Here is a 17,429-nt window from a genome sequence, read left to right as displayed (position 1 = left end):
AAGGAGCCTGAATCAATGGAGCTGCTCTCAGAGTAAGAAGAGCTCCCTCCCAATATGCAGAGCTCCCCATGACATGATCTGATCTAATCCTTTCATCTCAGAACTAAGAAAGCTCTTTAAACTCATGAAAAGATCATCTTTAGGGATAGCTGACCAATTCACTTGTACTCACCCACTATCTTTACCAAAAGGTGGACTTTTAAGTATGGACAGTTTCACCGTGTTGGCCAGGCTGAACTCCTGACCTCAAGTGATCCACTGGCCTCAGTCTCCCAAAGTGCTGGGATTACAGGCGGGAGCCACTACGCCCAGATGCCCAGCCTGATTTTTTTTTCTTTCTTTTTTTTGAGACTGGGCAGGTCTCGCTCTGTCACCCAGGCTGGAGTGTAGTGGCATAATCTTGGTTCAATGCAACCTCTGCCTCCAGGGCTCAAGTGATTCTCCCACCTCAGCCTCCCAAGTAGCTGAGACCACAGATGTGTGCCACTGCCCCCAGCTAATTTTTGTATTTTTTTTTTTTTTTTGTAGAGATGGGGTTTTGCCATGTTGCCCAGGCTAGTCTCGAACTCCTGGGCTCAAGCAGTCCTTCTGTCTGGGCCTCCCACAGTGTTGAGATTACAGGCACGAGCCACTACACCTAGCCCTGATTTCCTTAACACATCTCTGCTTCAAAGCCTGCTGAATCCCACTGGCATATGCCCAGAAGACAGTGGGGAGACCCCTGGCTCACTCACCTGAGCAGCTGTCTTGGTCCTCGAAGGCAGGCCAACAGAAGCAGCAGCAGGAAATTGAGTGTGTGTGAGCTGGGCCGGGGTGTGGTAGGTGCGGATGTCGCCGTACCTGTATTCTTGAAACAGCTCCCCACTGGAGTGCACAATCTGCACCCCGTGGGTCACCACCACAGGGGGGGTCAGAGGCAGCCCCTGGAGTTGGTTGCTGGGGGTGACTGTGAGGATACGGGCCTCACCATGAGGAGCAGGGGCAGGAGGAGGGGCAGGGGCAGGGGCAGGAGCAGGGACAGGGACAGGGACAGGGACAGGGACGGGGACGGGGACAGGGGTGGGGGTGGGGGCAGGGCTGGGAGTGGGGGCAGCTTTGGCATCTGGTGTCTTGGCAGCTTCCTTCCCAGGCTGTTGAGGGGCCTTGCTGGCTGGTGGCACCTTCACCACCCCATCCGTGGCCCTGGGCTGCTCACTGACTGCCGTCACATGTGGATGCACCATGATCCTCACATCCCGAGGCACGGTATAGGGATGCAGCCGGTACTCAGACTGCATGACCAGGACTTCTGACTGAACAGGGGCTGTGGCTCGAGCGACGGGAAGGTGGTAATGCACTTCCTCCTCAGGAGGGTGCTGGGAGGCCAGTGCAGGCACACCAGCTGGGGCTGGCTGTGGGGTGCTGGCACGCTGTGGGGCCCTGACCTCTATTTGCTGGGGCTGCAGTGGAGCCCGAGGAGAATGAAGCGCTTCTGGCCGGATGCTGTAGGTGATGCTGGGCAGCGTGGGAGTGTTCATTCTCACCTCACCCTGGGACAGGTGGCTCAGGGACACAGTCTGGGTGATGCTGTGGGGTGGCATGATGACAGACTGCTCTGGGTGGATGCTGGAGATGAACTGGGGCACTGGAATGCCTGCGGCCAGCATGACCGTGGCGTTGGTGGAGAGTGCAGTGGATGTAGTACTGCTAGGGTGGCTTGCCCTTGGGAATGGGGATGGCCCGGGTCCGCTGGGTCGAGGAGAATGAGCATCTAGCTTTGCAGCTGTCAAATGCGAGACAGTTCGATCTGCTGGGATGCTGGGCCCCGAGGGGATGTGGTTCACTTCTGTAGGCAGTTTGCTGGGCAGAGCAGGAGGGTGGTGGGGTGTGAGCGTGGACCCCAGGTTGGCCGGCTGAAGGACCTTGGTCTCGATTTTAAGGGTGACGGGGTCAGCAAGCTTTTTGTTCGTGGTGACAATGCTTGGGGTGAGGACCAGCTGGTTGTGAACCAGCACAGGGGGCGTGTTGATGCCCTGGGTGAGAACCTTCACTGTGCCTCCCTGAGTGACAGGTGTGGACACCGAGAGGTGAATGGGCTCGGGCTTCTCTAAGGATGGCCTATCGGCCTTCACAGATGAAATCACAGGAGAGGCGTTATATGTCTGGGCGGTCAGTACCAGTGTGGAGTGGGTGGCCACATTCGCATAGCCTGCAGGAGCTTGAGGGCCTTTGAGTGGAGGCTGTGATGCCGTGACAGAATCAGGTTTGACCTGGGACTTAGACACCGACTGCTGAAATTCAATGTCCATTGCACTGGCTGGGGGGATCTGACTGATCTTGGCACTGATCCGCTGTGGGCCTTCAGTCTTCTGCCCTGAGTAACTCAGGAGCACAACCCCTTCGGAAGTGTTCACACGCAGCCCCGTCCCTGAGCCTGCGTCTGCCGGACGATCGTCGATCACAGCCATGGACCCTGGGTGGAACCGACTGTTTTCATTAGCATTCACTCTCTGTTTGCACTTTGCTGATGGTGCAATCACTGCCCCTGCCATTGTCACTGTGCCTGTTGTGGCTGTCACACCACCAGATGCAGCAGTAACTGCACCCGCTGTGACGGTCACTGCACTTGCTGTGGCATTCACTGCACCCGCAGCGGCATTGACTGTGCCTGGAGTGGCGTTCACTGTGCCCACCGTGGCATTCACTGGAGTGGTGAGAACATTCACTGGCCCCGTAAGAACATTCACGGGCCCCTTCAGGACATTCACAGGCCCAGCAGGGGTGCTCACCAAACTTTTCAGTGTGGTTACTGAGCCCTTCACAGGGCCTTTCAGGGCATTCACTGGGACCAAGGAGACATTCACCAAGCCAGTGAGGGCACTCACCAGGCCAGTGAGGGTTTGAGGAGCTGGTTTTGCCAGGGTTATCTTCTGTGAATTTTCTAGATCGATGCTGACAGGCATCCGGCTAATAACAGAAGTAATTTTGGGAGCAATGACTGGAGCCACCTTTTCCTTGTCAGCAGCTACCAGCACCTCCGAGGCTTGTGTCTCAGAGTTGTTAGTCACTGGAGCTGCTGTTTTTTCTTCTAAAGCCTTTTTAGATTCAACTGGAGGGGGCAGAGCCTCCTGTAGACAAGGGGCAGCACTGACAGGCTCTGCAATGGCCGTGGTGACACTCGTGGAAGTAACACCTGTGGCAGACACATACTTGGGGTCCATGAGAATCTTCCTCAGGGTGCTGGAGCTGGTGTCGATGTCAGAAGCCTTTGTGTCTGGGGGAAGAGCTGGAGATGGGGTGGATTGAGCCCGTGGCTCTTCCTGCCTTGTGATCCACTCTGTCACCTTAGTAGGCGGGCTCTGGTGTGGGATCCCCCCCGAGGCAACAGGAGGTGAGAGCTTTGCTGCAGTTACAGAAGGCAGCGTGGGTATGGGCATGCTTGGGTCACTGGGTGGAGTCACCGGGTCACTTTCAATGATGGAATGCACCCTGAATCTGGCTTGAGGCTCCTCATCCACTGGCACTGGCTGGGGCATTGGGGGAAGGTCTGGGGGCACAGATGCTTTGGTTGGAGTCCTTTCCTCAACACTGATTTCTTGGGACAAATTCTCTGTAGACGGAGTCTTGCCTGGGTTGGAAGTACATGACTGAGGAGGAGTGGAATGGGGTTTTTCACTCTGCTTTTCCTCCTGTGGGGCTTCAGGGTGCTGTACTGTCGTCCCCTCATTTGTAGCAGGACTCTCACCTTGAGCTTGGTCAGATTCAGGGACACGGCTCTCTACAGGAGCCACCACTTTCCTGTTTGTGTTCCGTTTACGGCGTGATCGAGTTGTCTTCTGGCGCCCTTTCTCTTTCCGAACAAGAGCAACTTCCACTTCTTTGGACCCTTTGGCTTCCGGCACCAAGTGTGAGGTTTCACTGCTCTTTCCTCTGGATTCCTTGGTATCTGCTGGGCCTGCTGAGGGGCCAGGAGCATTGACTGGTAGCCCAGAAGATTCTGTAGCAGCCTCAGTTTCCAGGATGCCAGACACAGCGTCATTGGTCTCTATTCCTTCCTCAGAAGGCTGCAGCGCCTGCGCTTGGGGCTGCAGATCTGTCTGGGATTCTCCAGGATAAGGTGGAGGTGCTGCCGGGAAGTTTTCTGGCTCCCCAGAAATGTCATTGATGATGGAGCCAATGGCCGCAGCCAGCTCTGTTTCACTTGCTTGGTGTGCAGGCTTGTCCCTGTCCTCTGAAGCAAGGCCCTCTGGTGCATCTGCCTTGTAAGCAGCAGAGGCAGAGGCCTCAGCGAGCTTTGCGATGTGCTCCACAGCCTGCTCCAGCTCCATCTGCTTGGCCAACTGCGTTGCTTCTGAGGACGGCCCAGAGGCAGACACCTCTTCTTTCTCTGGTTCCTTGTCTGGATCAACTGGATCACTTTTCAATTGGGATAAATCATCCTCCTTTTGGGGACTCTCACTTTTCTCAGGGGAGACGGCCACCACCCCAGCTTCCCTCTCCCCTGCCTGCGCTGCAGTTCCCCTGGGACTGACAGCAGCATCCACATTTTTCAGACTTGCAGATTTGTCCACTGCTAACCTGGAGTTGCGAGATCTTCCTCTCTTTGATTTGGAGTTTTTTTCAGGGGCTGGTTTTTTCTCTACAACTTCGACAGAGGTGGCTTCAGGAGGATTTTTGTCTGTGCCGATGTCTGTTCTGTCACATTTCTGTTCACTTCCTGCCTCCCCCTCAGCAACCTTGGGTTCTACAGGGGTCTCTCTCACACCTATCTGTGGGCCCACCTCAGTGGTGGCCTCAGGACGTGCAGCATCCACCTTTGGTTCATTTTTTCCCTTTTTTCCTTGGGGGCCACCGCTGGCTGCAGTTTTCTGAGACCGTGGGGACCGCCATCCCTCAGGTGGCTTGAGTGTTTCTGCAGGTTCCTTGGCCTCCTCCTCCTCCTCCTCAGCTCGCCGGCGTGTCTTTGGAGGCCTTCCCCTCCGAGGAGTGGTGGGAACCGCCACAGCCTCCTGAAGCTCTCGCTCCAATCTTTTTCTGGTCACTCTTGGTTGCTCAACAGGCTCTTTGACAGGAGAGCGGTTTTCGTGGTCACTCATGGTTGCATAGACGCTCCTTACATTCCGGCGCCTTGTTCGGCTGAGAGGCAAACTTGGTTCGGGATTTTCAAGGTCTGCAGCAGAGTTTTTAGAAGCAGTCCTTGTAATCTTTTCTGCCTCCATCTTCAATTCCAAGAGCTTCTGTGCTTCTCCCCGAGGAGAACTGGACCGCTTGAGTTTTTCCCGGTCTATCCTCTCGCTCTTCCTTGTGACAGGCTTCTCCACGATACTCACTGCAGCTGCCTGAACGGGGGTCTTGGAACGCTTGCTTTTGTTTGGCTTTTTATCCTTCGCAGCAACTGGAGGATCAACCTCTAAATCTTCAGAAGCTGGCGGCTGAGCCTCAGGAGCAGCTTCGGCTTTCTGGTTTGCATCAGGTTCCGCATCAGCAGTGGCGTCCGGCTTTTCGGCTTTTGGTTCACTGGCTTCCTCGGACTTCTGAGCTGGTTTTGAAAGTGGCTGGGTATTGTCATGCTCTGGATCTACATTGCTCTCTGCCTGGGAAAACGAGGCCCCAGGAGTTGGAGGCTTGGCATCCAGATAAGGCAGCTGGTCACCTGATGAACCTTCCTCACCACCCACTGGTGTCACAGTAGCTTCTTTATTGGGATCTGCTCCTGGAGGCAGGTCCACTTGTTCCAGCTGTTCCACAGGGGCAGGAGCCGGTTCAGACACAGGCTTTGCTTCTTCTGACACAGTGGCTGGCTCCATAGTCTTCTCTTCTGTTACCAAAGGTGCCTCTGCCATTTTGTCACCAGTGTTCTTCTCTAGTGATGGGGCTGATTCTGGAGTTACGACTGTGACACTGGGAGGCCCAATGGAAGGTGGAGTTTTTAGTTCTGATTCTTTATTCTCAGAAGCAGATTCTGGGGTCTTGGGATGATTTTCTGTATCTTCCTGTTTCTCAACCTCTTTGGGTTTCTGGTCTTTTTCTTTTTCTTTCTGTTGCATTCGTGTGAGCTCCATAAATCTGCTATGGAACAGAACTACTGGCTCCTGAATGGAATCACTGGTGCTGTTTGCTCCCTCAGATGTCTGCCTCCCATAGATTCTACCAGAAATAAAGTCAGAGTCTTCCTCTTTTCTCTCTAGATGCTGCAATCGCTTGGAATCTTGTTCAAAGATTGAGCTGTGTAAAAAACGAGAAGCAAACAATTCCTGCCTCTCTTGCTCTTCTTCTTTGTGGTCCTCTTTCTTATCATCCATTTTCCCTTCTGAATCAGTCCTAATTTTCTTCTTTTTCATGTACCAGGATGGAATAGGTCTTGGAGCAGAGTCAACCTTTTCTTTATCTTTGTTGTTTCGAAAATTGGCAAATCGGGAGTCCCAATCAAGAAAAGACCAATTTTCTTCTCGAGATGAAGAGAGGGATTTAGCTCTTTCAAGCAAAGCTTTAGTGTCTGGTGTGATTGTCTTATCCAATGCAAAAGAGTAAAATTTGTTCCTTTCTAAAGAACTAGAGAGTCTTTCATCTCGCTCACGTAGCTTATCTTCTCTGTCCCTCAATAAAAAAGACAATCGAGAACTTTCATATAATGCAGAGGCTCTGGGTGAGTGGGATTTGTGTTCACCATCTTCGTCAGAATCAGAAGGCACCTCACCAGGTTCCAGATCTCGTACAGACCTTTTTCGAAGGCTGTCTCTTTTAATTATGCTGTTTGGGAAACTCACATCAAATCTGCTGGGATCTTGTTTCATCTGAGTGTCCCAACGATTTAGTTCATCTTCAGAATTCAAGACAGATAGTTTTATTTTGGCCATATCTGCCATCTGTTCTCTCCTGCTAGAATCATAAGGATTAAATTTTAAAGACTCTTCCCTGACTGTTATATTAGAATAGGGGAGGCCCTTTTCATCTACTTTAGGAGACCCTTTTAGTGACATTAGCCTAGGGGAGCCTATGGGATCCTCATCTTCATGGAAGGAACCATGTCGAACACTGGGAGAACAACCAGTCCTTTCAGAATCTTCACTGATTTGGCGTGAACTTCTGTAATTCCTCTCTCTCTTGGTGCAAGTATCAAAATCGACATGATCCATCCTTTTCTTTTTGCTGGGAGGAGAGTCATCGGTGACATCTTGAGGGGGTTTGCCTACCTCGTGAACAAGGCTACGTCTTTCATACTCATCTACATCTTTTTTAGGACTGCCAAACTTCTCAGACTTGGCTATTTCCATCTCCATCTGCTGTTTCCTACGACTCTGCTCCATTTGTTTTCGGTAACTCTGCGTGTGATCGATGTCAATGCCAATCTTTTCTTCAGTATTTACTGAATGTGATTTCTCTTGGCCTGATTTACGTTCAGGTGTTTCATCACGAAGACTGCAATAGTTTTTCCTAACTTCTTCTCTCTCTGATCCTTGATCATCTAATAGCTGCAGCTGTTTGAGCTGTGGTTTTGAGGCAATGGTTTTTTTTGATTGGATATCTTGATTTTCCACAGGTTCACCTGCTGATTCTCCCAATCTTGCTTGTAGGTCTGAGCTGGGCCTTGAGCCAGACCCAACAGAAATATTGGCAAGTTCCTGACAGTCTTTAGGGCTGGCAACAGTGTTAAGTCTGTCCAGTTTGATTTTTTTAGATTCTCTCTTAAGAATTTCTTTCCTCACAGGCTTTCTTTCAGCCTCTCCTTCCCTCAGCAGAATGACCTCTCTAGAGGATGCGTCAGGCTGTTTTTTTGAAAGCACCCGAGTGTCTTCCATCTCTGGACTGCTTTTCTTAACCTCTGGTTTTTGCCTTTCTGCTTTCAAACTGGAATCTGCAAAGCGCCTTTTCCTTGCTTCCAGCTTCTCCAGATCCACAGCACTTACCCCATCTGCAGCTTGCTCAGGCTTGAGGTGCTTCCTGGCTTTAAGCCTGCCCTCCTTCTCCACCACTTCAACATGGCTTGAAAGCCCCTTTTCCTTTGGTACTTTTGTTCTAACAGATTCCAGTTTAGACAAGTCCGATTTTACAGGCTCCGTCTGAGAGACCTGAAGTTTCTGGTCCAAGGCAGAAGACTTCACAGCGTCATTATCAAGCTTGGCTTTCAGCTTTTCCACAGGAGTGTGGTCAATGACCTTTCCCTCTTTCTCTTTCACTCTAGTCAAAACCACACAAGGCATGAGTTCTAGGCGGTTTTTCGCTATTCCTTCTTTGTCAGTTTTCTCTCTGCTCAGTTTATTAGAATTCCTTGGCTTTTCAGGGCTTTGTTCTCTCTCATTTTCTTGGTCAGTTTCTGAAGACTGAGAACTAGGGGAGTGAACCTTTCCTTTTCGTCTTTGCCTGTCAATTTTGTCCTTTTCCACTTTTTCCTTCCGTATTAAGCGTCTCTCTCTCTCCACTCTTTCGGGATCAAAAGTTCGTTCTTTATCTGTCTTTTCATTTTTTGTATAGCGCTCCAAACGAGATTTGTCAAGTTTCTCATATCTGGGAGGGGAGAGTGAGCTACAGCTTCCACTCCGGTCTGAGGATCGGCTATAAAGCCTCCTTTCAGAATCACTGGGCAACCTCTCTGCCTGAGAGGGAGATGCTCCAGGACTCTGTGGACGTCGTAAGTGAACTGGACTTTGACTTCGTTCAATTGGCCTCCTCTCATGGTCTCTGTCCCGGTCAGACTCAAATCTTTCACGTTCTCTTTCTCGTTCCCTTTGCCTGTAACTATATTCCCGAATATCTTGTTCATAAGGATCATTCCTATAATCCCTGTATTCCCGAGGATCATCATAGTATCGTGATTCATAGTAGTCTCCTTGGTAAGTTTCCCATTCTGAATAAAACTCTCTCCCTCGAGCTGGATAGTCCCGTCTGGAATCCTCAGGGTAAGTGCCTGGAGTCCGAACACTCTCATAATATGTACGATCTTGGTTATAGTCATAGGATGCCCTTCGTTCCTCTCTGCCAAAAAAATCACAAAGATATTAGTTCTTTTGTTACTTCATCACTTATGCATGAAATCATATATATGAAATCAGAAATTCCTGCTTCTAAAAAAAAATTTGACATTATTTAATAATTTGTGAAATGATTAGTCTCTAGTGGCTGTCCACTATTGCTTCAAGCAGCTACTAGGCACTTGAAATCTGGCTAAATTGAGAAGTGTATGTCAAATACACATTCAATTTTGAAAACCTAGTTTATAGAAAAAGAAAACCCAATAATTTATTTAGACTGATTATATGTTGAAACAATATTTTAGATATATTAAAGAAAATTAATTTCATCTTTTCTTTTTACTTTTTAGTATGGCTACTAGAAAATTTATGTATACAGAACTTGCATTATGCTTCTATTGGACAGTGGTGGTTCAACCCTTTTTCAATGTTTCTGGTAACTCCGGTGTGGTTGCAAAGCAGACACTAGTTATTGGACAATGTCCCCACACTCCTAAGTCTCCCATAAAACCCATTCTACCAAAAGATATTCTTACCACAACTTGGGAAATAAATGCACTGTTTAGAAAAAAAGATTAAAAATTTAACTAAAATCTTACCACCTATGACCTGTATGATACTGGTAACACTTCTATCTAATTCACAATTTTTTAAAAATAATACACTGGAACCTGGTTAAGCTCTCTGAACTCAGTCTCCTCACTCATAAAATGATGGCAGCTTTCCCTCATAAGGCTCTTTAAAAGATTAAGAGAGCATCTGTAAAAACTTCCCTAGCATACTCCTAGGCAAACACTGGGCCTCAGTAAATGTTGTCACTTTCCCCCGGTTGCCAGCTAACAAACCAGAGATAACTGTAAGCATTGTGAGAGAACTCCTCTGGTTTTAAGGACCTTACCAAAGGTTTTCTCCCACAGGGATCTGTCTGGTGCATTCAAAATAGGATTACATTTACAAACAAGAACATATATGAAATTAGATACACCTGTATCAGAAGCCAATTCCTTCACTCACTCATTCTCAGCAATGTTTGTTCTCTCACATAGGTACAGCTGGCTCATTCCAGATAATATTGCCATTAGTAGCTCGCTGAAAGAACACTAGAACTTACGCCCCATAAAGGCATAGGCTTTGTCTTCTTGGCCAAAATTTCTCTAGCTCTTACAACAGCACTTGGCTTATAGCAGACACTCAACTATTTGTTGAAAGAATGAACTTCAGAAAAATATATTAAAGCCGCTATTAAATGATGTTCCAACTCCTTTGAACAGCAAATGAAGCATCTAGACAGAACATTCCAACACTGAAAACATCGATCACACATTTATTCATTCATTCATTCATTCATTCATTCACAGAGTCTCACTGTCGCCCAGACTAGAGTGCAGTGGCACAGTCTCAGCTCACTGCAACCTCCATCTCTGGGGTTCAAGCGATTCTCCCATGTCACCACCACCCCACCCCCACCACCCTGAGTAGCTGGGACTACAGGCATGTGCCACCACGCTTGGCTAATTTTTTTGTATTTTTAGTAGAGACAGGTTTCACTGTGCTGGCCAGACTGATCTCAAACTCCTGACCTTTGGTGATCCGCCCACCTCAGTCCCCCAAAGTACTGGAATTATAGGCATAAGCCACCACGTCTAGCCTATTATATGTATTTATATTGAAATTTCTCAGTTCAAATGAAATATTTTATTATGTATCTATGATACCTGGTTTAACTGAAGATGATCCTTCCATAGCTCCATGGGAATCAGATTCCTTGTCTAAATACTGAGCAGCCATCTTGTAAATAACTGTTACTAGGCATGGAATTAGGCTAATTTAACTCATTACCAACATAAATACATACTTTGAGGAAGTATTTTCCACATGAAGGTGAACCCACTGTATACCTTCAAAAATTATAGAGTGAATAAGACACCCAGAACAGTCATTAGTTTACTGCCCGTATTAATGGCAGGCTTGAGTCTTATTTTTAAAACACAGTGTCAAGATTTTTTAATTAAGCAAACTAAAACTATTTCTAAAAATATGAGCCAGGCATAGTGGCTCTGGCCTATAATCCTAGCACTTTGGGAGGCCAAGGTGGGAGGACTGCTTGAGGCCAGGAGTTCAAGACTGGCAGGATCAACACAGCGAAAACCCATCTCTAAAAAAAAAAGTTAATAAAAAATTTAAAAAGTAATAATATGAAAAAAAGTTTTAGGAGGCAGAAATATATGTATAAGCATTCATGCTGGAGTATGTTCAACTTAACAAATACTTATTTTGCTTGGCCCCATGACCACAAAAAGAAATAAGAAGCCCTCAAAGAATTCAACAACTTAAGCAGGGACAGCATAACTGGCACTTGGACCATGTACAGGGACACTGAGGAACTCCAAAAAGGTTCGGAAAGAACACTGTTCACAAAACCACACAATATGCAAAGTACCATAAAAGTAGAGTCATCTGAATCACAATGTGACCCTGTAAATTCTTGAGAACCACTTTGGTAAAGGGTAAGCTCAATGTACCAGCAAGAAGGAACCTTGGGTTTATCCCCAGCCCAACAACCCCTTTATGGCCGCCTGTGACCTTATTAGCAAAAGTTTCTTCCATAAAAAGGGGTTACCGGCCGGGCACGGTGGCTCAAGCCTGTAATCCCAGCACTTTGGGAGGCTGAAGCGGGTGGATCACAAGGTCAACAGATCAAGACCATCCTGGTCAACATGGTGAAACCCCATCTCTACTAAAGATACAAAAAATTAGCTGGGCATGGTGGCGCGTGTCTGTAATCCCCGCTGCTCAGGAGGCTGAGGCAGGAGAATTGCCTGAACCCAGGAGGCGGAGGTTGCGGTGAGCAACCATTGCACTCCAGCCTGGGTAACAAGAGCAAAACTCCGTCTAAAAAAAGGGGGGGGGAGTTACCTGACAGAGTATTTGTGGGATCAAATGAAATACTAATTGGAAAATGACAAAGCCTTGTGCAAATACAGTTGTCATTTGCATTCCTGAGCTGAATTACCATTAGCGTTAAACATTTTTTTCATTCACGCATCAACTATTCATTGAGATAACTTCCATTCTATGGAAGAGGCAAAGATCCTTTAGGTCTACTGCAAAGAATGCATTCCACAAGCACTGCCATTTGAAACCACACAGGGCAAACCTGGGTCACAGGTTTCAGGGTACCACACTCTCCTGCTTCCTCATGAGGAGATAACCACCATTTGAGAGGGATAAATAACACAGAACAAAGCCAAAGCCAATTAGTTCATCACTAGAAAAAAATGAGTTTTGGCCAGGCAAGTGACTCATGCCTGTAATCCTAGCACTTTGGGAGGCCGAGGTGGGTAGATCACCTGAGGTAGGGAGTTTGAGACCAGCCTGACCAACATGGAGAAACCCTGTCTCTACTAAAAATACAAAATTAGCTTGGCATGGTGTTGCATGCTTGTAATCCCAGCTACTTGGGAGGCTGAAGCAGGAGAATTGCTTGAACCTGGGAGGCGGAGGTTGTGGTGAGCCGAGATCGTGCCATTGCACTACAGCCTGGGCAACAGGGAGAAACTCCGTTTCAAAAAAAAAAAAACCATGAGTTTTAAGTAGTAATATACAGAAAGTAACACTCACATCACATTATTCAACCCTCACAACACTGCTCTCTTAAAATATTTAATGTACACAGAGGATTTTAATGGATTTTCTATGTTTTAGGTGCAAGTAGGCCTCCGAGACACTTTCCACTCACGTATAGGTAAGAATTCTTGTCTACATTTACTGTATTAACAATGAATTCAAACTGCTACTTGGGGAGACAGGATGGAGAACTTTTTTCTCTCCTAAGACACACACATTCTCCTGCATGTGGACACACAATCTTACACTCACTCTCCTTCTCTCTTACACTCATGCTCCTTCTCTCTTACACTCAAGCAACTGAGAAAACAGCCTATTAAGCCTGACTTTCTACAGGACTGTTATTTTTGAAGCTTTGTGATTTGGATTCTGATCTGGTGAGAAACTATCAAAGCCTGATTAAGTTTGCATTTTAGAGATTTTGGCCATAGAGAGCATTTTTCATTTAAAAAGCACCAAACAGGCTGGCACGGTGGCTCACACCTGTAATCCCAGCACTTTGGGAGGCCAAAGCAGGCAGATCACAAGGTCAGGAGGTCAAGACCAGCCTGACCAATATGGTAAAACCCCATCTCTACCAAAAATACAAAAATTAGATGGGCACAGTGGCATGTGCCTATAGTCCCAGCTACTCAGGAGGCTGAGGCAGGAGAATCGCTTGAACCCAGGAGGCAGAAGTTGCAGTAAACCAAGATTGCGCCACTGCACTCCAGCCTGGGCAACAGAGAGAGACTCCATCTCAAAAAAGAGCACCAAGTATTCAATGACTGTTGTACAATATTCCACTAAGAAATGAATTAATATATATTAATATTTGCTATCACTTAAAACAAAAATGAACTGGCAAGAAGAGGCAGTAGAAAGGGAATGTATTCAACAAGGCTTGTGGCAGCACAACCCCATCCTGACTCATCTTGCCATGGAGCCCTTTTCATACTCTGAACAAGTGTCTAAAATTTTTTTCACACAAAGCTTTTGTCTAACACGTATGTATAAGAGTGGAGACCTAGTGGGAAAATTCCAGGAGACTTAATCAGAAGTGTGTCTGGAAAAACAGCTTGGCTGTATGGACCAAATTTCCATTTTCAAAAGTAATCAGCTATTGAAGAATCTAGTGGTGTTATCTTAAGATGTTTTAGTGTATTTTGATCTGTTCAGCAGAAAAAATATTAAATACTACATAACCATGACTGAAAGCATTAACAAGGGGAAATCAGGTTTGCCCTGCACGTTGTCAAAGTCACTGGTTTACATATGCTTTGGCTTATTGATTCACTCTGACTATTTAAGAGATTCAGCTTTAAAATAAACCTTTTGATATTCTTTTGGAAGTTGTTTTATTTTTAATTAAATGTATGAGCACATGTGCAGTGACAACCTGGATGTTGTCATTACTAAGTATGCAGCCATTTAACAGTTTATAATGCTCTCTAACATATATTAATAATTTACTTTAAAACTGTAAGCAGGATGATATGTATTTATGATTAATGGTACCTAAAGCTGGCCAGGTGCAGCGGCTCATACCTGTAATCTCAGCACCCTGGGAAGGCCAAGGTGGGCGGATCGCTTGAGCCCAGGAGTTCAAGACCAGCCTGGACAACATGGAGAAACCCCATCTCTACAAAAGTTAGTCCAGTGTGGTGGCGAGCATCTGTAGTCCCAGCTATTCAGGAAGCTGAGGTAGGAGGATCACTTGAGCCTATGAGGCAGAGGCTGCAGTAAGCCATGATAAGCTGAGGTGGGAGGATCACTTGAGCCTGTGAGAAAGAGGCTACAGTGAACCATGATCATGCCACTGCACTCCAGTCTGGGTGACAGACACCCCCGTCTCAAAAAAAAAAAAAAAAAAAAAAAAGGTACATAAAGTTATCACCTGGTAAAACAGTAATTCTTTCAAGCTCTAGGAGCATTCAATGAGAAATCCAGACAGGTTGCTCCAAACCCATAGGAGTCACTTGAAAACTGGATTCAAAAAATAAACCTGTGTTTACCTGTGAAGTGATAAAAGAGAAGCATTCTCTATTCTAGAAAATGAAAGTAGGGGTAAAGAGTGAAAAATAAAATGTAATGCCATCTTAAGTTTCTGTATTAAAACTCAAGCTACACTTATAGGTTTAAAATACATACCTTCTTTCGGCTAACATTTCATAAAAGTCTCTGATATCTTGACCAGATTTCTCCATGCAGTGATAAAAAGCCAGCTGACTTTCCCGATTTGCAAAATCCACCTTTAAAAAAGAAAAACATGTTTGATGCGTTTCAAATGTTAATGATAAAAAAATGTTATCAAATTTGAAAATTCTTCACAACATAGCCCTTCTGAGAAAATTTCAGGAAAGAGCAATGTATCTAAAGTAAAACAATCCTCATAACTGAAACTATGTTTTGTTAACCTGAAATCTCTCAAATTCTGTTTAAATCATGATAAAGGAATGAAATTTAAAGTTTCAAACCCAATTGTGAAGGAGTGAAAAAAGCAAAATGGAAAACTAAAATGGCGGTTAAGTAATCAGATCAACTAAATTCAGAAATCTCTGTTGCCAGAAGTACAGTTAGAATATAAAACAAAATATGAACATTTAAACTTTACTCACAGATGGGCCTCAAAGTTGTTAAAGCAAATGATACCCATCAGCTACAATCTCATTTAAATATCTATTAATATCAATATGGATATTTTTTAATATCTATCAATATTTTTAAAAATACTTCTTTCAACCTAACCATCATAGTTATTAAGTACATAAATTTCTTAAAACTACCATGAACACAAGTTTTTAAATATATACACCAGACATATAATTATGCTTTCAGTGGCTACCCACTCTTCTGGAGTAGGAAAGGAGAGAAAGATGTATCATTCAGGATGCTGGACTGATACTATGAGGCGACTGTGGTGGAACCTGCGCTAAGGGTGTCTGTGTGAGCATCAGCACTAAGAGCACTGAAAGGCACATTTCTTTGAATGAGAGGATTTTTAGGGAAGGATCTGTGGCTTACGGTTTAAAGATGCTGTGCCCACAAGTAGCTAAGCATAAAATCGTAATATTCCCCTTGAACACTAATGATACAGAATGTGTCCTGTAAACCACTCCCCTTGTTGGCAGCCTATGAAATCCTAGTTATTAAGGGAGTGAGTTGTTTTTCTTTTGAGATGGAGTCTCACTCTGTCACCTAGGCTGTAGTGCAATGGCATGATCTCCGGCTCATTGCAACCTCTGCCTCCTGGGATCAAGAAATTCTCCTGCCTCAACTTCCCACATGGCTGGGATTACAGGCATGTGCCACCATGCCTAGCTAATTTTTTTTTGTATTTTTAGTAGAGAAGGGTTTCACCATGTTCATCAGGCTGGTCTCAAACTCCTAACCTCAGGTGATCCACTCACTTCGGCCTCCCAAAAGGCTAGGATTACAGGCATGAGCCACCACACCCAGCTCAAGAGGGTGAGATTTGAATATAACTTAGTTTTGCTTCTGTTTAAAGTCATTCTGCACACCTTAATTTTATTCCCACCGATTTTCCTCCCTTTGGTCTCTTTTACAGCTGCTTGTGCATATTCAATTTCATTGTAGAGAACCAGGGCCATGCCTTTTAAGCGGTCAAACACCACCTGTAAAAAAGAAAAAACAAGGAAGAGCCTCATCCACTGGACTTAGTGCAGTCCCAACAAAATCCTAAACCACAAGGACACTGATGAGAAAAAATATATTTTTATATACTTTATTCTATTTTTTAAAAAGCATAATGCATGCTGTAGTGAACACAATAAAATGTGCAGAAACTGTTTACAATTGTAGATAGTGTGGCTTAAGAGATTATGCCTTTGTTTTTCTGTATTTTACTTTGTTTTCCATGCTGACTGATCACTATACTATATTTCAGTAAAGCATTCATCTTGTTTGGCTCAAAACAAAAAAGCAAAACCAACAACAATTAAAAAAAACACCCCTGAAAGGAAGGAAAAAGGAACAACAAAGAATTTCTGTGAATTTTGGCTATAAGTAGCACCACTGTCTTAAAGCTATGGATGTCTGCCCATGATCGGTGGCTCACACTTGTAATCCCAGAACTCTGGGAGGCTGAGGCAGGCAGATCGCCTGAGGTCGGAAGTTTGAGACCACCTTGACCAACATGGAGAAACCCCGTCTCTACTAAAAATACAAAATTAGCTGGGTGTGGTGGCGCATGACTATAATCCCTTGGAAGACCAAGGCAGGAGAATTGCTTGAACCCAGGAGGCAGAGGTTTCACTGAGCCAAGATCGCGTCGTCGCACTGCAGCCAGGGCAATAAGAGCAAAATGCTATTTCCAAAAAAAAACTGGATTTTTTAAATACAGGCAATCCTTGAGATGTGTATTTCTAAACAACAAAAGCTACATTTAATGTATTGTCTGCCAGGCACAGTGGTTGTAATGCCAGCACTTTAAGAGGCAGAGGTAGGTGGATAACTTGAGGTCAGGAGTTCGAGATCAGCCTGGCCAACATGGCAAAACCCCATCTCTACAAAAAATACAAAAATTAGCCAGGCCGGGCATGGTGACATATGTCTATAATCCCAGCTATTCAAGAGGCTGAGGCTGGAGAATTGCTTGAACCCGGGAGGCAGAGGTTGCAGTGAGCCGAGATCCTACCACTACACTCTAGCCTGGGTGACAAAGTGAGACTCTGTCTCAATTAATAAAAAAATAAAAAATAAAGTATTGTCAAGTATATACAATATACCCACCACAGAGAAAACATATATTTAAGGACAGGAAGCTTTACCTTCACACACTGAATTGAGTCTGGAGATCCTTTTCCTGTTGCTTATGGGTGTGTTACATTAAAAACATTGGTTAGATGAATATTC

General features: G+C 45.6%; 1 protein-coding gene across 4 annotated transcripts in view; it reads right to left on the bottom strand.

The window, feature by feature from the left end:
- SPEN (spen family transcriptional repressor) overlaps positions 1–17,429 on the bottom strand; it is a 97,527-nt gene that overhangs the window by 3,384 nt on the left and 76,714 nt on the right. For all 4 annotated transcript variants that reach the window (XM_009000464.5, XM_078330441.1, XM_002750316.6 and 1 more), the window contains exons 9-11: positions 16,076–16,189; positions 14,706–14,806; positions 735–8,952 (exon numbers count right to left, since the gene is read on the bottom strand). In XM_009000464.5, the coding sequence (XP_008998712.3) occupies positions 735–8,952; positions 14,706–14,806; positions 16,076–16,189 (8,433 nt within the window). The remainder of the gene's footprint in view (positions 1–734; positions 8,953–14,705; positions 14,807–16,075; positions 16,190–17,429) is intronic.

Source organism: Callithrix jacchus, chromosome 7 (assembly GCF_049354715.1).
Source record: "Callithrix jacchus isolate 240 chromosome 7, calJac240_pri, whole genome shotgun sequence".
NCBI lineage: Eukaryota > Metazoa > Chordata > Mammalia > Primates > Cebidae > Callithrix > Callithrix jacchus.
This window is presented reverse-complemented; position numbering and strand designations above follow the sequence as displayed.